This window comes from Echeneis naucrates, chromosome 3 (genome assembly GCF_900963305.1).
Source record: "Echeneis naucrates chromosome 3, fEcheNa1.1, whole genome shotgun sequence".
NCBI lineage: Eukaryota > Metazoa > Chordata > Actinopteri > Carangiformes > Echeneidae > Echeneis > Echeneis naucrates.
Genome location: NC_042513.1, coordinates 21,197,389 through 21,222,493, shown reverse-complemented (window position 1 = coordinate 21,222,493; position 25,105 = coordinate 21,197,389). Strand labels below are relative to the sequence as shown.

The 25,105-nt window shown below is 42.1% G+C and overlaps 2 protein-coding genes across 3 annotated transcripts in view; one reads left to right on the top strand and one right to left on the bottom strand.

Annotated features, from left to right (window-relative positions):
- kif26ba (kinesin family member 26Ba) overlaps positions 1 to 15,977 on the top strand; it is a 63,004-nt gene extending 47,027 nt beyond the window's left edge. The window contains exons 12-29 of the mRNA XM_029498634.1: positions 641 to 830; positions 3,170 to 3,332; positions 3,978 to 4,316; positions 4,492 to 4,569; positions 4,879 to 5,002; positions 5,155 to 5,407; positions 5,522 to 5,623; positions 5,777 to 5,904; positions 6,520 to 6,699; positions 6,824 to 7,119; positions 7,302 to 7,980; positions 8,067 to 8,995; positions 9,158 to 9,390; positions 9,545 to 9,700; positions 9,805 to 10,019; positions 13,237 to 13,502; positions 14,231 to 14,381; positions 14,653 to 15,977. Coding sequence (XP_029354494.1) covers positions 641 to 830; positions 3,170 to 3,332; positions 3,978 to 4,316; positions 4,492 to 4,569; positions 4,879 to 5,002; positions 5,155 to 5,407; positions 5,522 to 5,623; positions 5,777 to 5,904; positions 6,520 to 6,699; positions 6,824 to 7,119; positions 7,302 to 7,980; positions 8,067 to 8,995; positions 9,158 to 9,390; positions 9,545 to 9,700; positions 9,805 to 10,019; positions 13,237 to 13,502; positions 14,231 to 14,381; positions 14,653 to 14,801 — 4,631 coding nt within the window. The 3' untranslated portion in view covers positions 14,802 to 15,977. The remainder of the gene's footprint in view (positions 1 to 640; positions 831 to 3,169; positions 3,333 to 3,977; positions 4,317 to 4,491; positions 4,570 to 4,878; positions 5,003 to 5,154; positions 5,408 to 5,521; positions 5,624 to 5,776; positions 5,905 to 6,519; positions 6,700 to 6,823; positions 7,120 to 7,301; positions 7,981 to 8,066; positions 8,996 to 9,157; positions 9,391 to 9,544; positions 9,701 to 9,804; positions 10,020 to 13,236; positions 13,503 to 14,230; positions 14,382 to 14,652) is intronic.
- Positions 15,978 to 23,445: 7,468 nt separating this feature from the next.
- The window catches only part of smyd3 (SET and MYND domain containing 3), a 54,847-nt gene continuing 53,187 nt past the window's right edge, over positions 23,446 to 25,105 (bottom strand). For both annotated transcript variants that reach the window (XM_029497960.1, XM_029497961.1), the window contains exons 11-12: positions 23,753 to 23,861; positions 23,446 to 23,658 (exon numbers count right to left, since the gene is read on the bottom strand). In XM_029497960.1, coding sequence (XP_029353820.1) covers positions 23,542 to 23,658; positions 23,753 to 23,861 — 226 coding nt within the window. In that variant the 3' untranslated portion in view covers positions 23,446 to 23,541. The remainder of the gene's footprint in view (positions 23,659 to 23,752; positions 23,862 to 25,105) is intronic.

Below are 25,105 nucleotides of genomic sequence, written 5' to 3'. Positions count from 1 at the left end.
ATAAGTACGGGAGGATGTAGTAGTGTGCCCTTCTTTGTGTTTGACAAAAAGCGACTGTGGCAGATGTGTGCCCAAAATATCATTGATAATAATTTGTTTCAGTCTCTGAATCCTGCGTGAGAGAGAGTAGGTTGTTAGTACGAGATAAATTAATAGGCAGAGATATCAGATGCAGTTAATGGGGATTTTAAAGTACATAGACAAATTCTAAGATGTTGTGGCTGCTAAAAGACTTCCCACTATGTTAACCTTTAGATGTTCCTAGTAGGTGACTATAAAATTCATAAAAACAGCTTGATATGGTTGCTAATGTTGGCACATATTCCTGTGATTCCTGTGACATTACTCTGATGTCTATATAGATGGCTACAGTAAAAATTTGGATGTGTTTACTTATGGAGATTAATTAATTGTCTGAACTGATAACAGATTGTTGACTCGCCAAATCACAGTCTGTTACAGTCGGTCGTGTCAGTCAGTCTCTGTCTTGAAGAATTGTTAAAAATGACACGGGGCTGTTACGGTAAATTCATCTTTCAGAGAGATCACAACAAGCATTCATCAGTGTGGCTTTTTACTTACCTCCCCAACATCTTCTGTGTTTCCCCATCCGTTCTCCTCATATGTTTTCCACCAATAGTGTCTGGAGGTCGCAGTCGTCTGCACTTGCTGGACCTAGGCAGCTGCGATGTCAAAGTACTTGGGGGAGGAGGAGGTGGAAAGAGCAGGGAGGGCCCCTCACCCAGCTCAGCACCTTTATGCCTTTCTTTATCTGCCCTCGGCAACGTGATCCTGGCCCTGGTCAATGGAAGCAAACACATCCCGTACAAGTAAGCTGGTGACTGCAGATGTATGTGTGTTTGTTGGAGGAGAGGATAGAAGAAAAAAAAAAAACAAAAACAGAAGGGGCGAGCGCAAAGATGTTTTGAATGAAATTAGAAAGAGAAATTGTTGAAGAATAGAAAATGAGAGGTCCACTTTGGCAGAAGAAGTGTAGAGAGGAGTGACAGGTAGGTTGAGGACGATGGCATGATGTTTGGGAGCATGGAGAGAAGAGGGGAAAAAAGCAGCCGTCAGATGTCTTAAGTTGCTTTAGCTTTTGGGGACTTAATGTTGTAAACAACAACAGCTGCTGTTACATATTCATCACATTCATTTTGCTGGTTAACTGACTGGCAACAAGAGCAAAGAGAGGGAGGGAGAGAGAGAGCGAGAAGAGAAAGAAAACAAACTGGCAGAGTTAAACGTTAAAGCTGGTACGAATTTAAAACAATAATGTCATGGTTAAAAAAAAAAAAGATTATTATTGCTGTCTTGTATGGCCATGCAGCATGAACAGTATACTAACCAAACTTGAAATGTCCACATTCAGCTTTCCCTTCATTTAATTCCTCTTTTCTTTCCTCCTTCCTCTTTGCTCTGCTACTCTCCTTAAGGCTGCGTAGCTCTGTGATCCTTACTGGGTTAATTTAATCAGGAGCTTTTGCATTTACATTCCAAAACAACCTGCAACCCTACACCGAAGCTGTAAGCAAAGTTATTCTGAGTCCGGATTGGCACTGGTGACTCACACTGTTGTCAAACAGCGAGGGGATTTGGTCAGGTTTTATAAAGGATGCTTCAGTACATCCAAAAACCGAGTGCGGGTCTGTAACGTTCAGACACTGCAGAATTCCAATTCACTGAGCAGAATTGTGTTAAAATCCAGCTACAGTCCACGAACTCCGCTCCAGTCATCTTAACAAAGTTAAATGAGGAGTTTTCCCTCCCAGCGCTTCACTACTTTCAGAACAGGGTCTCATCCTGTCCTCATCCCAGTCCCGCTCCAGTACTGTTGCTGGGTAAACGTCCCATCGGTCGACTGTTGGACCCCGTTGTGTAGCTGCAGCCTCCAAAGCAGACAAATGGTTGTATGTCACTGCAAAATCAACACTGTGGCTCTTTCAAGAGAGAGTCTGAGGCCTTACTGCCATCAGTGTAGCAGATCCCATGTTTGTGTAGAATCAAGTGTTCAACACAGATTGACTCGACATCAACCGTCCTCCTCAAGGACTCCACAGCTTCGTGTCAAGAACTGACCACTTCCCATCTGGTTTGCCACTTCTCCCTCCATAAATGTTTTTCAGCACTTCGAAGTCTTGATTTATTGGTCCAGCCTACTTAGTATTACTCCTTAGTATTAGCTTCCGTAATGATGGTGATCTAGGATTTTAGAAGCTGCATTCATTATAGGCTACTTTTAATAAAGAGCATCATGTTACCTTCAGTGGTCCAGCTCGGTAGAACCACTGTAATAAATCTCACACAGGCTGAAGTACAGGGCCTAATCCAACATCCTCAGCGCTGGAATTTACATGCAAATGAATAGTTCATGAGTCATGAATTTACTTACCTTATTCTCAGGGAGAGACACTGCATGATAGAGATAGATAGAGAGAGGAGTATGAGCTGAAGCCTGAGGCGTCAAACTGAGAAACAGGAAGAGACAAAAGGGGGAAAGAAGAGAGCATCAATGAGAAAGAGGAGGTCAAGATAGAAGTGTGCACATGCTTATGTGTGTTTGTGTGCATGTGAGCGTACACATATGTGTGTGAGACGTGCCTGCTGGCTGTGGTTTTAGAAAAAGGGGACAGCAGCATGAGGTATTGGGCCACAGAGGAGCTGTGCTCACTGTCAGCCTGCAGGCTTCAGCACAGACACACACACATATGACTATGAATGATTGCAGTAGCCCACCCAAGAGAAAGTCTTTTCTTAAACACACAGCCTACTTTTACTCTCCCGTCTGCTGATATAGTCTCTCTGGGAGATAGATCATCTCCCAATATTAGACTGCATAACATCTTTTGAGACTTTATAGGCTGTATTCTGAAATAGCGGTCTTTTTTTTTTTTTTTGTTTTTCTGAGATTACTCAATAGACATAATCAATAGTTAGCATTAAATATTCATATATATGAATATATTTGTTTCTTTGGCTTAGTGTTCATTGTAAGATAGACTGTCGCCGTAGTCCTCTTCATGTCTTCTGACCGAACAAGCTGTTATTAATCCTTTCATCAAAGGCTACACATGTTTGAAAATCCATAAAATTTGTCGCATGTTCGAGTAACTGTGTGCATTTCCAACCTGTGTGTAGCGCTAACATCTCAGTGTATGTGCGTTACCAGGGACAGCAAGCTGACCATGTTGCTAAGGGAGTCGCTAGGCAACATGAACTGCCGGACCACCATGATTGCTCACATCTCTGCCTCACCCAGAGATTTCTCAGAGACCCTTTCTACCATCCAGATTGCTTCCCGCGTCCTCCGCATGAAAAAGAAGAAAACTAAAGTCACCGTGGTGAGTCTTCATCAGACCATGACGCCACATTAGAATTGGGAGATAATCTTTTTCAGCATCTCATGAAAATTAAACTTTATGTACGTTAAGTTCAAGATGAACACAGCTTCAGTTACTAGCAATGTACCATAGACACGCAACTCACTTATTCAGCTTTTAATTGGTGTCCGTGTCACAGTAAAGTCATGTTTTCATCTTTGTGCTGACCTGAACTTAAGGCACCACACATTTTTGATATCCTTGCCCTTTTTCCATCAAAACCACATGAGACCAAAGCTCCTGACACCTTCTTACACCTCACATGCTCACTTATTTCAAAACAGAAAAAGAAAAGAGCATCAACTGAAAGCTCCAGGCCTCTAAAAATAAAATAAAAAAAAAAACAAAAAACTGGCGTCACAAAAAAATCTAAAGGTAGCAGTCTGGGACTGAGATGAAAATAATTAAAGTGGGTCACATGGGCAGGGTGTCTGTTGGTCAGGATGGATGTCATTCTGTTTTCTCCCTTCTCTATCTTTCCCATCTCACTCCAGAGTGAACTGTCAATTAAACGCTCTCCAGATCTAAAAAGGGAATATTTTCTCTCTCACCACGCTACTCTGTCTTCATTTCTCCTGTCCTCCAATCTCTCTGCAGCAATACACCTCCAGCTCCTCTGGAGGAGAGAGCTCTTGCGAAGAGGGCCGCATGCGTCGGCCGACCCATCTGCGTCCTTTCCATCACCGAGGTGACACCGACTCTGACCTCCCATTGCTGCGGCTGTCCAGCGACCCCGACGAATATTCAAGCAGCGAGCAGTCATGTGACACGGTGATCTATGTGGGTCCGAATGGTGCTGCGGTGTCAGACAGGGAGCTGACAGACAATGAAGGACCACCAGAATTTGTGCCAATTATACCTGTTCTGCTTCGAGGAAAAACGTCAGAGCAGCATCAAACACAAAGCCAAGGCCAAACAGCAGGAGCTCAGAACAAGGTAATATTCAAATATTTAAAACCCACAGACCTGTAATGTTCAGAAAGAAATGTGTTATTTACCTTTGCTCTGACAGGTGCAGCCTCTGCCAGATGTCCAGCCGAGTGGCCCCACTCAGCCTCTGCCCCAACCCTCGCAATCACTTCTTGGGCAGCCATTAGCCCCCGTCCCAGAGGAAGGAGCCGAATGCCTGAAGTGCAACACGTTTGCTGAGCTGCAGGAGAGACTGGACTGCATTGATGGCAGTGAAGAGGTAATCAAAGTTTTCTGTTCCTTATCTATTCAGGAAAAAACTAATTATTTGACAATGCAAAAACATTGCTCAGTTTAGAAGGGATCATCACTTGATTGTATATTGAATGCGTGAAAGTTGAACACTAAAATCAAATGCAAATGTTTCTGTATCTATCCTCTTTTTCATTTAAAAGCTCTTTGTGTTGTTATTTTCCGTGCATTTCCAGAAGTGCGTGCTCTCAGTTGTCTGAAGAAGTCAGAATGAACTATTTTAAAATGGTATTCCAGAACAAAGTCTTTCCATTCCTCATTATGACTCTTTGTTCAGGTGGCAAAGTTTCCTTTTGAAGAGGTTCCAGTGAGCAAACAAGCTGCCAAACAGGAGCCATGTCCATCTTCAACCATCCCAACTTCCATTTCTGCTGCTGTGTTGGATACAGAAACCAAATCAGGTATAAGCTTTGATTAATTAAATGAATATGTTACCACAAATGAAGTTGTCACTAAACATCAAATCAACCACATATCCCTTGTTGTTGTTTTTTTTTTTAAACCATTCTTGTAACTCGCCTTTTGTAACTCCCATTATTTTCAACATCTCCAGGCTCAGCATGTGTCGCAGGAGATGCTGCACTGCTCTCCTCCACAGCAGTAGCCTTGAGGAAGAGGACAAATGATCAGCAGCTGCAGGAGATCAAGGAGGTGGTGGAGGAGGCAGAGCTGGCACAGACCATGATCCACAGCCTCGCTCAGACGTCCGGCTCCTCCATCGTTACCAGCACCAGGAGTGTAACAGGAAGCAGCAGCATCACCTCCAACCCCCTGAACAGAATCAAGGGCTCTCAACTACAAGACAGGTGAGGACAGGTGGTGCTCTAGGCCCAAAACACTTCTGAGTAGATACTTCCTGAAAATGTTGGTCCGATTGTGACACTGCTAGTTTTGAAAATATCGTGTTATCTCCATTAAAGCCGTGAGAGCTTGAATTTTGGCAGCAACGCTGATGCTAAGACACGTCCGCTTGGATCACCACGCCTCGGCATCGCCAGCCTGACCAAAACCTCAGACTACAGGTGGCCTACAAATGTATACTGTATGAACGTTGACTGTGGTTGTCTTCTTTTATTTTATTTTATTTTTTTTGAATATATACTGCTAAATCAAACCATGACCAGCTAAGACGGAGTTTGGTTGGCCCCATAATGTCTGATTCTTGTCCTCGTCAGGCCTCCGTCCTCCCCATCGCAGCGGTGTAAAGTCTACACGCAAAAGGGTGTGATGCCAGCGACTCCCCCTCCATCCTCACACACTCTGGCTCAGGACGGTCAGGCTACAGATGCCTTGACCTCAGACAGTATGCATCCTTCTGCATTTTTATACTCTTTGAAACTTTGAAATACATATTTTGTACTTATGGTGACCAAAACTCAATGTTTTTAAAAGTTTGCCCACTTTGATAAATATATTTCAGTTTAAAGATCATCTAAATTATGTTTTTAGTCGAAGTCTATTCACAAAGTAACCATTTTTGACATGCTTTTTATATTGTTTGATATTTTTCTGGATATCTTTCAGTGAGTGTGACTTTAATAGCAGAGACAGTGTTAGTTTGTAATAACACATAACTAGATATATTATTATATATGCATATTTTAACTTGATGTATTTATTCTATAGATAGAAATTAATCTATATAGGGACCAATTTAACTTTTTTTTAACAGATTGAGTTTCTGCACTTAATGATATTGCTGTTTTATAAGAACAGTTGACGAGGTGCCGACATAAGCAGTCAAAGTAATATCTAATAGTCACACGCTGAATCATTTGAGCACAAAACAATTATCTAAACAATAGCCGGTTACATTAGGGACTGATTTCAGCTCTAAATGTACTTGTGCATCAGGGGGTGCACGTACTGGGAAGACAAACTTAATTACACCACCAAAGCTGTTGTTCTGATTCTGCAGACAGTTTGGCTGCAGACAGCGGCCGTTCTTCTACGGAGTCCCTGCTGTCGAGGACTTCTCCTGTGGGCATGAGCCCACAAGTCCGAGAGCCAACTCCATCTCTCTCTGCCAGCCTGGGCTCAGCGGAAACACTCTGTGATGATGATGTCCCTCCGATACCCATGGACGCCCACAAGTATGGTGAGTTGCAGTATGACATAGCTATTTTTACACAAGAGGTATAATGTAGTGGTGGTCAGATGTAAACCCTTAAAACTGTGAAAACATGATCTACAAATCAATTGTCTCTGGCCTCCACCTAAAGCCTCCGGACTGGCAGTGTCTGTTGGGCCTCTGTCTCTTGGGGACAATGAACTGGTGTACACCATGGCTTCTGGGTGTGGGGAGGAGGCTGCGGAGATCATGCAGACTCAAGGCCTGATTTGCCGTCCGACAAGCATCATCAGCTTCAATAGTGAATGTGGCGGCATCGCTGCCCTTGCTTCAGACGCCCAGAACATCAGTGTGGTTACTGGTACTGCTGAGGATGGGGCGGCACCAGTACCAGTACCAGCTCTGGCTGTAACCACAGGAGTTACAGAGGTTGTTGCAATGGCAGAGGTTAGTGCGACTGACTCTGTTTTGAAATTAAAGCAATTCATTTGGTCTCTGTTGACACGGACAGACTCAACAATTAAGGCAGATGTGATATATTTAAAACAAGCAGTCCCATCTTACATTACTACCATTCATGTTTTTTCCTTATCAAGATGACCATCAGATTGTATTGTTTCCTGTTGCAGGTGGCAATGGCCAAGCTGCGGACAGAAGGTGAAGCCTTAGCCACAGTGATGTCTAACTGTGGTTCACCCATCTCCTCCTGGATGAGTGATCTGAGCATGGGCAGTGAAGCTGACCAGTCTCTCCACAGTTTCAGCCAGTCACAGAGCCAGCGAGGGGAGGCCCTCGCTGATCCTGATCCTAACCAGACCTTTGGAATTGAGGGCCAGAGCAGTTATGAAACCAGTGGCTACCTACGAAGAGCAAGTCTGGAAGGAGAGGTAGTGCTGCAAGAGAATGGGAGTGAGAAAGGGACTCCAACCAAAGACAGGCTGAGGAAACTGCCTCCTTCCATGGCTAAAACTAACATTCAAATTCTGGCAGGACCAGGTAACCTCTCCCCTTTCAAGACCACAATAAGCGTTCACACATGTGTGGCTGTCAAACCCATCCAGGAACCATCCAGCCTCTCCTCACCTACCAAGACCAGCTTAATGAAAGACATGGGGAAGTTTAATGCACCACTTCTAGCGTCTATTTCCAGTGAGATGAGCTTTGAAGATCCCTGGTTGAAACGGGGCATGGAGGACGGCAGGTCCAGAGAGCGTCCGTGTGAAGCAAAGCCAGAGAAAAGGGAGGTAGAGTCTTTAAAGGGTCAGTCCGGAGCCGGGACCGGAGACCACCGGAGCTTTGGCAGAGATGGTAAGATGCAAAATCAAAATGATAGACTTGTATGACTTGTTTGAAATCCTCAAATTAAATGAGGTGTATTTTTTTACTCTCACCAGGTGTGGATCACGGTAGCTCTAGTTCAGGTGGTGATGTTGTGTCCTCTCCAGATTCTTTCAAGAGAGTGGTGGATGGTTGTGAGATGGTTACCGTTGTTGCACAGGGGGAGTGCCTGACAAGTATGTACAGCCCAGATATCCACCGTACTGCCAGCCTCCCTCGTGGCTGGCATCGACTCAACCGCCATGATGGCTTAGATAACGGGATCGAGTACCACAATCTTGGTGTCACCACTTCAACTCCTTGCAGTCCCCGGGCTACACTTGACCGCCGGGGATCAACTGGAAAACAAGGCTTTTTCTCCCACAAGAAGGGGGGGATCCCGCCTTTGCCACCAGTACGAAAGTCCAGCCTCGACCAGCGTAACAGGGCAGCGAGCCCTCTCCATCAGACTAATCACGGAGTCTCACTGACTGGCAGCTCAGCTGATGATGCAGGGATATCTGGATGTGTCACCAGACAACGAGGCTCCAGCATTGACAGCAGTAGACTTTTCAGCGCCAAGTTGGAGCAGCTTGCAAACCGAACCAACTCTCTGGGCCGGGTGCACGGCTCTCACAGCGGTTCCCACCACTACGACTGCTTCTCCCTGGAGAGAGGTGAAAGCCTGAGAGGGGGAGGAGGAATTAGGGGGGACAGCACCATGCCTCGCACAGGACGCAGTCTCACACGTGCTGGATCAGTATCTTCTCCTACTGCAAACCTGTCCAGCCCCAGTTTCAGTGGCAGTCCTGGATCGAGCAGTGCTCCACAGTCACCAGCCAAAACCAGTGGGCAGTCAAAGATCTCAGCTGTCAGTAAACTGCTAATGACCAGCAGTCCCAAAGCCAGAAGTCTGTCTGCCTCCAGCACCAAGACTCTGAGCTTCTCCACCAAGTCTTTAAGCCAAACTACCAGCCGCAGCTCCAGCCTTCCTCCTAACGGAAAAGTATGAATGCTTTTTATCGTGAATTAACAAACCATCCATCACACTATCCTATTCCAATACAACGTTCTCATCCCTCATTAAATCATTTGTGATGTCAGTAGCCTCAAGCAAATCAAGCAGCCAGTGAGCTCGTGTACCTTTGTCGTGTGTCTGTTTCCTCAGCCCCAGAACTCAGTCCAAAGCTCGCTGCAGCAGCAGGGCTCTTCCCCTGGATCCTGGTCCACCCAGTCTCTGAGCCGCAGTCGAGGGGGAAGTCTCTCAGCCAAGCTGCCTCTCCGGGCTGTCAACGGTCGGATCTCAGAGCTCCTTCAGGGAAGTGCAGGCTCCCGTTCCCGGGGTCATGCCCAGGGAGGAGGCACAGATCCCGGGGAGGAAAGAGGAGTTGGCGGGGCAAGGTTAGTCTTCACTTTTCTGGTGTAAAATAGCAATTCATACATGCAGGTGACAACTTGTAGCTTTGACATGACAATAACTCAGTTCTATACCATTTGATATTGATAATATAATGTAAATAACCCTTTTATGGTTAAAATGAACTTTATTGCTCAGTGGAGGGGGAGCTGCAGCAGGAGGAGGCGGTTGCGGTGGAGGCGGCCTTGGTGAGGAGAGAGCAGCAGTGGTCCAAACACTGCCCTCTCCTTACAGCAAAATCACAGCCCCCAGAAAACCACACCGATGCAGCAGCGGCCATGCCAGCGACAACAGGTTCCAATTCAATGAGAAATGCAAAGCTTTAAATTCAAACACAATATCTTGGGTGCTTCTTTAAGAAAAACGTCATCATTTACCTTGTTTTTGACTCTTAACAGCAGTGTACTGAGCGGCGAACTGCCCCCAGCCATGGGGAAGACAGCCTTGTTTTACCACAGCGGAGGCAGCAGTGGCTATGAGAGCATGCTGAGGGACAGCAGCGAGAACACAGGAAGTACCTCCTCCGCTCAGGACTCCCTCAGTGAACACAGCACAGCCACCACCTCCTCCAGGCGGAGCTCCAAGAGCAGCAAGAAGAGCAGGAGCAACACAGGTTAAGACACTTTTCAGTCTTCTGCAAAAAGAACAGAAGGTCAAAATTTCAAATCATTTCTGAAATAATAATATTTGAATGAACTCGCGAATAAATGGACAAAACTCACGCACCAAATGGAAAGAGAAGAATTTGCAGAGAACTCTTTTTTGTACACTTCTACCACCCACGCTCGGCACTTGACCATGACAAACTATAATCAAAACACTTTCTCAGCTTTGAGAAATAACCAACCACTACTTGTTGATAGCAAGATAACAAAAGAGACTGCTATCAAGAAATATCATCTGTAAGGCACAACGAGAAAGCAAAGGGCAGGTAAGGCTGAAGTGAAGAAAGCTGCAGTTGCAGAACGAGCCAGCCAGGAAAGGTGACCCTGACCACCCATCTGTGAAATGGTAAAGGGAATCTGCTGGTGTAGGCCGTAATGAATATATATTCACCAGAACACCACACAGACAGAGTGCTAATGGGTAACCACAAGGATGGGCATGTGCATAATCTAAGATTGGAGGGAGGCAGCTCTTCCTGGTGTGCTTGTGATTATTGATTTGAATCTGAAAAGGCCCTCCATCCATCCGTGTAAAATGTAACTTCACCTCCTGCCATGAAGCAGAAAGTCTAGATTTACTCTCATTTTACTTGAACTGCAGCTGATCCTGTGCTTCGAAAGAACATTCAGTCCCAAAGACCTATGGCCTATGTTTGTCCTACACCGAGGTGAAGGCAGGTTTGGAGGCTGTGTCTGTGTTAGATAGACAATAATGCAGTTCCAAATCCAGGGAAATAATATAAATGGCAAGAAGAGATGAGGAGGGAAGTGCCACAGGCTCAAACAGTATGTGAAGATGTAATGTAAAAGTTTGTTAAATCTCCAGCTGAGTCTCTCTTTGTGTTTGATTTCCTTTGGACTGGAGTTAACTAGCCCTGACTCTATTTTTCAAGCTAGTCTTTTCTTATTCATCTGTTCCTCTCACATTTCTGTCCCCCAGCACCTTCTCCTCCCTGCAGACCCTCATTCTTTCTCTGTCTGCACCGTGTAATGAAATACAAATGTCTGTGCTTGACCCCTCAGTGCTGCATTGGGACTAAACTACAGCTGCAACCTTATTAAAATCACCACTCTCCCCTCTATCACACACCTTATCTTTCACCTCCCTCTGAATCTAATAACTCAAAATCCAACATGGCAGGCAATTTCCATGCAAAGAGAATGTGTGTTCATCCTGGAGAAGTGGGCAGATTAGAGACTGACCTGCCGCTCTTATCAATGAGCTTCATGAAGGGACTAAACTTTAAAAAAAAAAAAAAAATCTTGATTCACTCTTATCGGTTTCGCCTTCTTTCTGCTTTCAGCCGCGCAGTGCTGCTCTTTTGTTCCCTCCTTTCAGCCTCCCACACATTATCTGTTTCCTCAACAGAATCAGGGAAATCAGAAAGGCCATGATATAAAAGAAGCGTATTATTGATCAAAAGCAAATTGTCAAGCCTCTCGATTTCAGACACTTGACATACATTCGAAAAGGAAGGAACGTTGAATAGTTTCAACTGCGATGCAGTTTTTCCTTTTCTCTCTGTTAGATGAGGTGAAATATAACACTCTCCTGTCTGTTAATTGAAATGAATGCTGCAGCTAGTAGATATTAGCTTAGCTTAGCATTAAACTGGAAACAGAGAGAGACAGCTGAGCAGGCTGTCTTTAGCAGCACTCTCGCGTTACATCATATTTATCTTTAGTTAATCCTTCGAAGAATAGAAACTGTGGACTTCCTGGTGAAAGGAGCGCTACGTCATTTCTGATCAGTGGTGGTGCTGTTTGACTGAGTGTCACCTACCTCGGTGTGTTTAGCTCGGTGATGTAAAGCTAAAAGTTAGTTCAGCATTTCGTTTTCACTAATTTAAGTAAAGGCGATTCCTTAGCTCTGCTAATTTAGCTTAGCAATTAGCAATGGCCTGTCGCTCTCTTATTCTCTCAGAATAGAATAGACCCACCGTCTTTTGAAACTATGTCTAAGTAGATCTATTGAACCAAAAATGAACAGGAGAGGAGCTAAAAACTTGGATTTAAATATAATAATAGCGGTGATAGAAACGTCCCAGGTTTCTCTTCAGTACTGTAGCCAGGCTGACAGAAAGTCTTAGCTTGGTAGAAACATTGATTCCTTTAGCTCTTGGTAGCAATTATTTCATTTTTGATGAGTAAAATCTTCTAAGCCATCAACTTGTCTTTTAGACCTGATACTTAGCAGGCTATTTAAAGAGGTTATTCCACTAATTAACATGTACATTCTCGATGTGATCACAGTGGGTTTATCTCTTGGATATGAACCACAGCCTTTCAAGATTGCTGTTATTAAACCTCTCCTCAAAAGATCTAATCTCGATCCAGATGTTTTGGCTAATTACAGACCAATATCCAACCTCCCTTTCATTTCCAAAATTCTTGAAAAAGCAGTGACAAGCCAATTATGTGCGCATCTGCATAGAAATGGTTTGTTTGAAGGGTTTCAGTCAGGTTTTAGAGTTCATCATAGCACAGAAACAGCACTGGTCAAAGGTACCAACAACATACTAATGGCTTCAGACAACCGATTGGCCTCCACACTCGCCTTGTTAGATCTCAGTGCTGCTTCTGACACCATTGACAATAATATTCTATTACAAAGGTGGAAAGATGAAGTTGGGATCAAAGGAGCTGCGCTGAGCTGGTTCAAATCATATTTATCAGACAGATATCACTTCAATCTCTCCCTCTCTCAACCCAACCAGTCGAGGCAGATGGCCGACCCCCTGAGCCTGGTTCTGCCCGAGGTTTCTGCCTCACCAAGCGCTTGCTCTTGGAAAGATACTGTATGTCGGGTCTCTTTAACAACTCTAGACCTGCTCTACGCGTACAGTGCCTTGATGTAACTTTGTTATGATTTGGCGCTGTATAAATAAATCTGATTTGATTTCAAATGTAAAAATGCCAATTTGTCGTTATACAAGTGTGTACGTGCCAGCGTTGTCTTGGCTGGGCAGTTACTTTGTGGAGTCTTGTTGCTGTGAAATATTTAGGCAGCCTTTTATCTTCTGTTATTATACAATCAATGGCTGACCGCAAAACTCTCTGAATAATAAATATACTCCAAAAAATCCAAAACTTAACTTTTAAGGTGTAGGTAGAGAGCGCATCAATGCTAAAGCAGCTTCATGGTATTATTATTTGTACTTTCAGGACTCCAGCGTCGTCGTCTGATCCCAGCACTGACCTTGGACTCTTCATCATCCTCCTCCCCTTCTCACCGCTCATCCAAGCAGGCCATCACTTCTTCCTCTTCCTCCTCCTCTAGCCCAGGTGCATGCTGGGTTGACGGCCCACTGGGGCCTCCAGCTTCCTCAAATCACCGGGGCCCAACAGGGACGACAGAAACATTTGAAATCAAAGTATACGAGATAGATGATGTTGAACGCCTACAGAAGAGGAGAGACAAAGGGAGCAAGGTGAGCGGGAACAGAAAGCAGCATGTGATGATGTACCGTATTATGGTAGACTGAAAGAGAGTGAAAAACAAAAGAGAAAGACTTCAAGAAGGAGAGAAAACGAGACTTGATGCCATTTAAAATGGATGAAACTGCTGCTTCAGAAGAACACGAGGAGGAAGCTGGAGGAAAAAAGAAAGATTTAACTGCTGTATGTGTCAGTGAAATGGGAGAGAAACCAACACGTTTAAAAAAGACAACAGTAAGGATTTTCACAAAATGAATGAATAAACATTAGCACTGCGCTCTGTGCGAACAGTGAGGAGAGTTAATACAGATATACTCTACTTCTTTCTGTGTTCTTCTTAATTCCTAAGACGGAGCAGAAAAAAAGAGTGAAATTGTTGCAAATTAATTCATAGTTCAGCTTTTCCGGGTTCTCACTGTAAAATCTTTGAGTACACAGAAGAGGAGGGAGGTTTGTGGGAGAGAGTGCAGGAGAAAAGCACGGGATATAGATTTTCCTCACAGCAGCCCTAAGAAGCCACTTAACCCCCGACCGCTTCAGCGGAGCTGCTCAGTGTCCAAACGTCCTCAGCTGCGGTCACAATGAGCTGACTGCTGAAGGTGCAACTGGTTAGCAGGCTGCTGCTGAAAGGAGGGCACATGTGTTTCACAACGCACCCCTCTGGATAAATAAAGCTGAGTAAAATCCATATCTGCCTGTGTGTCCTCTCTCTGTGCATCAGGAGGTGGTGTATGTCAGCGCCAAGCTCCGTCTGTTGGAGCACCGCCAGCAGCGAATCAGTGAAGTCAGAGCCAAGTACCAGTGTCTGAAGAAAGAGCTGGAACAAACCAAACAGTATCTGATGCTGGAGCCACACAAATGGACAACAGAGTGTAAGTCTGGAATGAATGTGTCAGGATCTGCCATAGTGGGCCTTCTTTCAACAGGAATAAAACTATTTTTCATGAGAAAGTAAAACTTTTATATATTAACCATAATATATATTTGCCAATATTCAGTCATAAGTATTTATAGCAGTAGGATGCTTTTTTACTTGTGAATAATAATAAAAATATAGAATAACATCCACTTTATCTGCTAAATTGATGAATTACTGTATAAAACAGTAAATGTTGACCTCTTGTTGCTGTGTCCATCGTCCAGTTGAACTTCAGCAGGTCTATGAAGTGGACTCACTCGAGTATTTGGAAGCTCTGGAGACGGTGACGGACAAACTGGAGAGCAGAGTTAACTTCTGCAAAGCCCATCTGATGATGATCACCTGCTTTGACGTGTCCTCAAGACATCGGTAGACAGAGGGAGAGAAGGAAGGCAGGAGGACAAAGAGGTAGAAACACACCTGGACGCTGTTAGATGTTCATAATCAAATTTACACAACATCCTCTGATTAAATGCATCTCAATGGACGACTGGACAGATGGACTAGACAGGGATGAACTGTCCATTTTGATTCATGATGTGAGTCATCCTTATGTCTTCAGATGTATGTTGGCAGAAAGGCAGATGGATGAGGAGAAAGAGGGATAAAAAAAAAAATGGAAATATCCAATTGGCCTACAAACTGATGAGCTTGGAGAATTTCACGTTGGGGCTCGTTAACAACCTCAGAAACCGTCACAGTATCTCATGGACAGGCTACTTTGATCAGATTGATATGAGAAATGGTTCTGAGTCTGAAAAAAAAAACGAAACAAAACAAACGTGTTTAAGTGACCATATTTTCCCAGATAACTACACGGCGAGGAAAGGACAAGGTACAAAACCGTCTTTAACAGAGGAAGATGAAGGAGAGGTGAAGGAGAGGAAAAGAAAGGTTTCTCATCGGCCATCGTTTTGGAAGAGCACTTTTTAGGGGACACACACAGTTGAGAGCCTATGACTGTAAATATAGTGCTAAATACAGAATGGCTGCTGTTGTGCAGCTGATAAAAGAGAGTGACCTAGAGAACGTGGGACAAAGAAAATGATTTAGATAAGTGCCTTGTGAACATTTCAACAATACTGAGACCAATTCTCCTTCTCTCTGATTATGTGTACATGCAGTAAGTATGGTGCTAGCATAGACAAAAGAAAAAACAAGCAAACAAAAAAATTAAATAAATAATACACTCACAGAAAAGATCAGTGTCCGTGGAAAATCTTTGAATTTATAGCCATTTCTAAATGTGACGTTTTACTGTGGGTCAGTGCTTCACTCTATTATAAGCAAACTAACACTGTATGTCTGAATTGTATTTGTTAAACTGATGAGGCTAAATTAAACAGTTTGGAAAAATCCCAAAAGAGTTAAAAGAATAAAGAAGAATTGTTGCAAGGACCAACAACTGATTTTGAGAAACTGAAAAAATGGTTTTCGGTGACAGAGTAATATGTTTAAACACAAAAAAGAAAAGAAAAAAAAAAACAAAACAAAAAAAAACAACAGTAGGTTCCTGTGGTGTTGTTTCTTCTTTGACTTTACTTACAAACAGAGCACGCCTGAATTTTGTCCCCCTGGGGCTTACGTACCATGTCTTTCCCCAATACACTTGTGATGGCTTTTTCTTGTTCACAAAGCAATTAAACGTCTGAGTCACAAAGGAGTGGAAATGAACATGCTTTTCTGTGATCCAGTGTTAAGTACATCCATTGACTGACTGACAGACAGACTGTCTGTCATTTGTATCTGTGTTATTCTGCTCTATTCTAAAAGAAACTGAATGATTCGTCAATGTGTGTGTTTTATAATAAGGTATCATTTTTTTTATTTGAGTGCAATGGGACCATGTGGAGACTATGTATGATAGAAGATAAAGGAAATAGGTTTAAGAGATATTTACGGATAAATTATGAGGAAGCGACAGGTATACTAAAGCCCCTCAATGTACATTCTTAAGAAGAAACGTCTTTAAGGCCTGTAAACTGAAGTGCTGAAAGGCAGGTGAAATGGTTCTTCAGTCATTGAAAAAATGCTTTGCTCATAATTTTCCTTTTTCATAGTTATTATTGTTGTCCAGAAAAAAGGTGTCAGGATATGTTTGCTGATGATAACAGGAGACTGAAGACCTCGTCCAAATTGAACATTTTTGGTTTGTGGTAGATGATTTTCAACTTTCCAAACACTCTAAACACAGTGTACAGTGCATTTGGAAAGAGTTCAGACCCTTTTTTTTCTGTAACACTTGAAACTTAGCTCAGGTGCCTTAAATATTTATGAGGTCTCACAGCAACCAGTAATCTTATTAGTCATGAGGCAATTTGGGAAAGTTGGTCTAAGTCAGAGTGTTCGATGGTGACTTTGGCTGAGCTCCAGAAAACCTGAGTGGAAACAGGATACCATCTAGAAAGCCCTCATCACTTACATTAAAATGATCATAGGTTTATATCCCATGGAAGGAGCAGAACGATAATGCTGCATAATGTGCATACATGTTGTATGTACCTTACGTTCAGAGTCCAGTTTAGCGGTAGTTTTCTTTTTTTTTTTTTTGGCCCAACTCTTTAAACTTCACTTGCCTTTCAGGACTTTGGCAGCTTTACGATTGGAAAAAAGTAGTGAAATTAGACTGAAATGTTTCATAGAGACTCCAATTATTGTTTCATATGGCCTGTAACAATAGTCTGAGTGCTGTTTAAAGACATTGTAAAGGAATAACACAAAATATATTGAAAAGAATTAAACAATGGTGACGACCAAATTATGAGGCATAGATCTCTGCTTGGTTCCAATTTTTTTGGATGGATAGCATCTCTTAAAATTTGTTAATATTTATTATCTATGGTGCTTGAGATGTTTATGATCTAAATGTTTGTACAAATATAAATATTTGAAAGAGTCTGTTTCTCTCTGAAATACAGAACAATACCCTTCGAATGCTTCTTCTACATCTCTGTCTATCGTTGTCAACATTCACCTCCCTCCTTTCTGAATGCCCTCTGCATGTCTGGTAAACAGAGAGCATTCTGGGAATCCCATTTGTCGTCTGACAGGTATTAGAAAGTAAAGATTTTACGGGAGAGTAAATGTTCTCATGCCGGTATGATTTGTCAAAAGCTCAGTAATGCTACAGTAGATTTATCTTTATCTAAAACTGAACTCACAAAAACAAAAAATATCTTTGAATGTTTCAGATTTTGAGCTTCTCAGATAAAGATGTAACACTTTGATTTCATCTGCTGTACTGTGACAGCCATGATATAATTTTGTGGGAAACGATCATAGTAGCTAAGATCTTTTGACAGACTGGAGGTGGGCAAATAACTCCTGTGATGTCTTCACTTCTTCTCTTTATCTCACAGTTCGCTGTGCAAATCATGAAAAGTTTTGTTTGTTTGTTTGGTTTTTTTAGCTCAGGAGAGCAGAGTTTCTTATTTCTGTTTTTATTTATTCACACCTTATGATCTTAAAAAGTTACTATGCATTTAAAAAAAATAACTGTACATACTTTGCTGAGCCCATGCCATATATAAATATATACTACACACATAACATATACACGCTCGTCTTTATGTCGTATGTTTTCTGTTGATTTCATTTGCTCCCGCTGTCACTGTTGGGGATTGTAATGGGTTTGGGTTTCCTAAAACTTCCATATGTCAAGAATCTAGACGAGTAAATTCTGAGCAAGACCTAAAACTATGGGAAGTATTTTTGACAAATGAAAAGGAAACCATTTTAGCATGTTAAACAGCCGTGTTGTCTTAGATGAAACTCAAGTATATTCCACAGTATTAACTACTGCTTTGTCTCATTAGCAGTGGAAGTTTTGGGAACCCTGACCTCTGGATGAGTTAAATGGCCTTTACTTGTTTCCTGTTTTTAAATGCTATGTGTGAGGTTTCTTTCTCCACGTTTCACTGCCAAATGAACTCTGGGAGCGCTTTATAATTCTAGCAATAACTATGAAAAAACACCCAAAGTTTTGATGGACTTTTCAGAAATAAAGGTTCCTTTTTTTAACCAAGGTAAAAGTGATGCACTCATTGTCAGGTGCATAAATAAATATTCATCTGTGATGTCAAAAACAAAATCAAAAGAAACAAACAAAAAAAAAAAGCAACTACATGCAGACAGTAATGGAAAATTGATGTATGTGCTGTTACATGTTTTGAAGGAGCATTGAAGAATTATAATGTGTTATCTGGAAATTTGACACATAGCATCTTTTAAGTATTTGTGTGTGAACGTCTCAGTCAGACCACGTTTTCCAAAAACAGACTGCGCCCAGCATCAAGGGGCATTTTAGCTCAGTTCAGTTGTAAACAATAGAATGGTGAAAAATCTCTTCAAAACTGCAAATCCAGTTTGGCTGTGTCGGTTTACGACGGATGATCAGTGCAGATTAGTGAACAAGAAGTGCAGGATTCTCACCAGCTTGTGTGTTTCCATGAGAGTTAAGACTGTGACCAAACTGGCCCCTGCGGATTTACTGGTTTTGGAAACTGTGGTCTGACACACTGTTTGATGGAAGAGCAAGATGGGGGGATGTAAATAAAGGAATGTATTGAAAGAGTTTTGACATCTGACTCTTCATTGTTGCAACACAGAACAGTCAACAAAGAATCAGCCAAACATCTGGCCTGTGTTCTCTAATAGCCGCAATTAGCTTTAGGACTGAACGAGCTGATGGGGACCACGACATGGAAGTGTGCTGCACTCATTTTGAAAAAAAGTTCATCAATTGGTTTTAAACCATGCCTACTCTGTGTCCATGTCAAACCCTTGGACACAAGCTGACAACAGTTTTGGTTTCATTTTCACAGTGCAATACACCCTCAACACTCACTCATTTACTTTGTGGGATATGCTGCTGTCAGGTGGTGCACTGCTCATCACACCAAAGCTTCAATTCTTTTCATTGTTTGCTCAGGGAATATTTAAAATTGTAATGATCAAGCCATTTCTCAGGATGACAGGGCTACACCCTGTCAGCGCACAGAAACTATTTCCACTGCAGCCTCCCGTGTCAGTCAGTCAGTTTTCCATGGAACCCGTTATCTGACTGTTTTGAGATCTGTCACAATACGTCACTTTTTCAGAAGAATATTTATAAAGCTTTCATATAAGACTGTAAAACTGAACACTGCAGCATTGTGTGATGACTAGCTATAATGTTTTTTTCCATGTTGGATCTGCACCATCATGCAGAGGGAGACACTCTCAGACCGCCCAGAATGCAACAGCCCTCCAATCAGCCAAAAATGGCACACCTATTCCTGCTGCTCAACGCAAGACTGCCTGAATCAAAATGTCTTTCAAGTGACTTCTGAGTTTGCAGCAATCAAAATGAACTCAATCATACAGGCTAATGCTCAATATGTCCCTGTATTCCTCCAATAAATAAATAAATGTTTCCATCCCTGCACATACAGTAAGGCAATCACAATCCAGACTGTTCTCGTCTGTGCCTCATCTGTGCAGTTGCCTATCTGATCCCCTGATTAATATTTGTAATATTCACTAGTTACACTAAGCTCACCTGAAGCTTTAGCTTTGTCCCTCACTTGTAATCATTTTGGATAAAAGCGTCTGCTAAAGGAGTAAAATGTTCATGTAACATCACACATCCATGCCAACCTGTCCCCAACTCTGTCATGCATGAAGGACAAAACCTGTAATATCCAATTTCTTATACAGGATGAAAAAGGTGAGGTCTGTCTTTATCCCCACACATGAACATATGTCTGTGACAAGACTGTTTTTCTACACTGTCTCTCACTGTACAACACATCACTTTGTTTCCACTACATTTGTGTGTGTGTGTGTGTGTGTGTGTGGACCTTTACTGCCCCGTAGGCAGCTTTCGAGGTGACATATTGCCCTGTTGAGCCTGCTTTGATCACCCACGCACAGCAGGGAGCAGGAAGGAAGGAAAGGGGAGAAAGAGGATAGATGAGAGGAGAGAGCAGAGCAAAGGTGGCAAAAGAGAGCTGCAAGGAAATGGAAAGACAGGTGATGAAGGATAAAAATGGAAAGGATGGATTGGATTACAGCTGTGGTAAGAAAAATGAGGCACGAAATAACTGAGCTAGGTGGAAGAGAAATTTAAATGAATGAGAGCAGGGAGGATAAAGTGGAGGAACGAGTCCACTCCTAAAATTGCATGTTACAAAAAAACCAAACCCATTTAATTTGGAAAATATAGTGAGCTAGAGACTGAGCTCCTCTACAATTTTTGACAAATAATATGGAATCATTTGTCACCAAAAGGACTACTGCTCCCTTTTCTGAGCTCACCAGTCAGCTAAATCATTTTCTTGAGGCTGGTGGAAGACTTTAATTTTCTGCCAACGGTGGCGAGTAAAATTTTCCTGCTAAAGTCAAGCACTCGTGTTGTTGTTCTTAAGCTTGGAAGGTAATTTGGGAATTCTAATCAAATCAAATCAGATTTATTTGTTTATCGCCAAATCATAACAAAGTTACACCAAGACCCTTTACATATAGAGCAGGTCTAGACCAAACTGTTTATAAAGTTATTTAAAGAGACCCAACAGATCCCCCGATGAGCAAGCACTGAGCGACAGCGGCAAGGAAAAACTTCCTGGAATTGTTAGTTTCATTTGGCCTTAATTACTGTTTTATACAAGTTAATCTTCTTGATAGTTTCTCTCTCCAACTACTTAAAAATGAGCATTAGCGACGAGACTCCTGTATCGAAATGTAAATATGGGCTGTGAGTAAAGTAGCTGAAACAGTGCATGTTCATAGAGAACAATTAATTCATTAGTCCCTCCGATTTTAACTTTTCAGTCTTAAATATGGCTTCTCTTCTATATCTTTTACTTTTGCAAATTCTGTGTACAGAAAATCCAACAAGTTTGCTTGTAATCTATAAACATTTCAAAGTTATCTAAATTTCAACAATGCTTCACATGGAAAAACGCTTGGGGCAAGAACAAGAGTGACTTCGGTGTACGTCCTCCACTGATCATAGATGTTTCCACAAAATGTCATAGAAATCCATCTATTCTGGAGCAAAATGGGGCTCTGACTGACCAACATTGGCATTACTAGAGCCATTTGCACTAAAATGGCTTAATGTTATTACAAATGGCTCATTGTTGAGTTTTTAATGTGTTCAGGAAGCCTTAATAGAAGCAGTTACTATTCAGCTCAACAGTCCTTTGGTTTTAAGAGCCTGCTCTGATCGTGATGAAACCCAATCAAAGATGAAAGGGTGCAGATGGAGGACATGGTGGTGACTCAAGGTTAATGGTGAGATACAGTTTATTTAGCCGTTCATTCAATGAGGTCAGTCGAATATCACAAACATACAGTCACACCAGTCTACACCAGCTCCTCATCACGGAACCACCAAAAGCACAACGATCATTGAGAAGTGATACCTGGAATAAAATCTCCCATCTCTGACTGTCATTACATCAGAGAACAAGATCCACTCCAGATTAAACAGATTTAAATGGATGATGAGTCTATTTATGGTGTATTCTCAGGTAAAATACAGTTAACCCAAAGGTTTATGGACCTTTTCTGCTTTTAAAATGTTTAAAATGAATTAAACTAGATCCATCTTAGATATTCATGTTGTTGAACAGTGAATTAATTATTTCCAAATTTTCCTATCCGTTTTCAAATCTAGAGAAATCAGCAATGAACCCCCACCCTTCGAGGCATCCTGTGTCAGCTGAGCAGCATCTGAGGAACACCCATTTTTAACATGAACATTTTGATTGAGAGAAAATTGCACATTGTTGCTCAAGTGATTTGATGATAATTTAGTAAATTTAGTGAGGCTTGACGGGGAACTGAACGGCGGAGTGCGAGCTGAGGTTCCACTCTTGTGACTTCGATTCTAGTGGTGGAAATACATTTGGATTACAGACTGCAGATTTCAGCAACGGCGCAATAAGACGGAAGAGAAGATATGTGAAGATAAAGAAAGGGGTGATAGACGGGTGAGGGTGAAGCGAGTGCAGCGAGAGGTGGTGCAATGGGAGAAACACAAAGAGAGGGAGTGTCACTGGAATGAAAGTGAAAATTGAAAATGGGGAAGGGTACATTGCAGGAAGGTGAGTGAAAGAGAATGGTGAATTTAATTTGAAAGCTTTTGGGGTGTGAGAGAGAGTGACAGACTGGGAGAGAGGTAGACAGTTGTGGTTAAATGATGGTAAATCTAATTTGATAGCTGATATGAGGTGAGAGGAGAGTGAGAGACAGAAAGCAACACAACCAATGAAGGGAGTAATGGAGGGAGACACAGCAGCATTCAGTCCGCAACAGCCACGACTGCCTGTCTTCATTCAACACTCACATTCCTTCCATTCAATCTCCTCAAGATACAGTTGCTCTGAACTTTTCCTCTTTTCACCACATTGAGGACAAAAGAATCAGAAGAAATTGCTGCTGCCGCCATAATCCTGTTTTTTTTTTTTTATTAGTTATAACTTTAAAAACCCTTTATGATGAACAACACGGTCCATTTTAACATGTCACAGTACTGACAGGAAATGATAATCATCAATTTGCAGTGGGAGAAATTTGGGATTAACGTGGGGAGGTGTTACGCCAATGAAATTGAAAATAGAAGAGAGAAGGCAGGAAGGGTGTGTGTGTGTGTGTTTGTCTGTAGGCCCCCTGTCTCCTGTGTATAATCTGTGGAGTCCTTCATGATGAATGATCTCATAGCCATAGTTTTGTATGTGTGTGTTGTTTTATTAAAGTCAGTTTTCTCAAAACATCCACCTCTCCTCTATACATATCCATCGTACACACTTCCCATGCTAATCCCTGTTTTTGTGTGTTACTGTGTCAGTGTGTGATCTCTAAATTAAGCCCAGAGTGTTTCTGTGCTGGAATGTGCTCATGGGTCTCTCTCTCTTTCACTCCCAGAGAGAGAAAGAGGGAGAGAAACCAAAACAGTAGATAGAAAACTTATGATGTATGATTTTATAATATAAAATATAAAGACTGCTCATTTTTGTTAATTTCAATTTTATTTATGATGAAGTTAATGAGAACAGTCATAGTTTTGAAACAGAAAGTAGAATCTATGTGCTGAGTTACAGAAAACATTGAGTAGCAGTTGTGTTATATCAGTGACAGCTGGATGACTTTCGATCCGTCTCAGCACGACATTCTTCCATCTTCATTATCAGATCAGTGGTCAAAGGATGATCACAACCATGAGTGAGCTTTATGATTTCATGGGCCTGGGAAAGAAAAAAATAAAATAGCATGCCTACTGAGTGCGTCACCTTGGCTAAAACAACAATAAGAACAAAACCCATATTTCGTCCGTCACACCTGTTTGAACGTGTCCAAAGCAGCCTCTGCATGTCCCAGGTAATGGTGCAGCTTTCCAACTCTCATCAGCTGGACTCCATGGACCGGATGGGGGTCAGGGTAGTAACGTCTTTAGAAAGTACAGAGGGTATAAAGCCAGAAAAACAAAAAGTGAGGTTCATCATATCTTTGCTGCTTCTCTGTTTTTGTTTTCCTTTACGTTATAATGCTGTTATTATGTATTCTTACTCTCCTGACAACATGCTTACGTTTTTATGAATGAGCAGATCGTAACAGCTTCATGGGATCATTAGTTTGGAATGCACAATCTACTGTCACTCTCTTCACAGGTGCAGGTCCTGAGGTGTTGGTTTGACGATGCAAGATAAAATTTTCAAGACATTACCTTTAACTTTACTCCGGGAACATTCGTCGTGAGCGAAAATGCTAAAAAACATCTGGGAGGCTCCCATCGAGAGCTCTGTCACCCCACAAGAAAATCTGAAGGCTACGATGATAACAAGATCCGCCATTCAAGTGCCCTCAATCTCCCATCAAGCACTCTGATATGAGCTTTTCAAAAGAGGCAGCGCAGTGTCAGGTCCCGGTTACTGGACCTGACAAATCAGAATCGTGTTTATTGGCCAGGTAAGCATGCACAAAGAGGGAATATGACTCCAGTTGAGCTTTGCTCTTTGTGTACAGATGTAAACATCAAGGTACAAAACTAAACTTAACGTAGAGCTTACTCAACTTTAAATATAGAAAGTTTATAGAAATAAAGAAACTTTTCATTCATGGAAAATTTAAATAAACATAGGCTCTGTCCTTGAGCTTGTCCTTGAGATCAGACTTGCTCTTTTGGAAATATGACGGGATTTACTTCTATATGAGAACTGATTTAGAGTTTTGATCAACTGAACTTTCTGATCGATGTTTGCTGTGTCGCTCTGAAGCCCGGAGCAATACGACACGTACAGCATCCACCTCAGACAACAACACGCATTAAATCTCATTTTCCACTCACGGTGGAATTTTGCCGCACATACAAGTAGGACTCGGCTGGCAAACACAACACTCTTCACAAAAGCAGGAATAATAATACGTAATCAGAATGCTGAAGTGTTTGAATGTGCGCATTATACGTGTCCGCCTGCCTGAGTGTGTTTCATGAGTTTCCACTTAGAATTGGCATTCCAGCTCTTTCTTTCACTTCCTTTCTTTTTCATGCAAATGATGATGTGAAACAGATTTTTTTTTAAATATATTTCGTGTTTTGCACAACTATTACACACACACAAGGAAAAAGGGAGAGAGAGGGAGAGAAAGAGAGAAAGAAAGTAGGACACTTCTACTCCTATAGAAATGACTTCA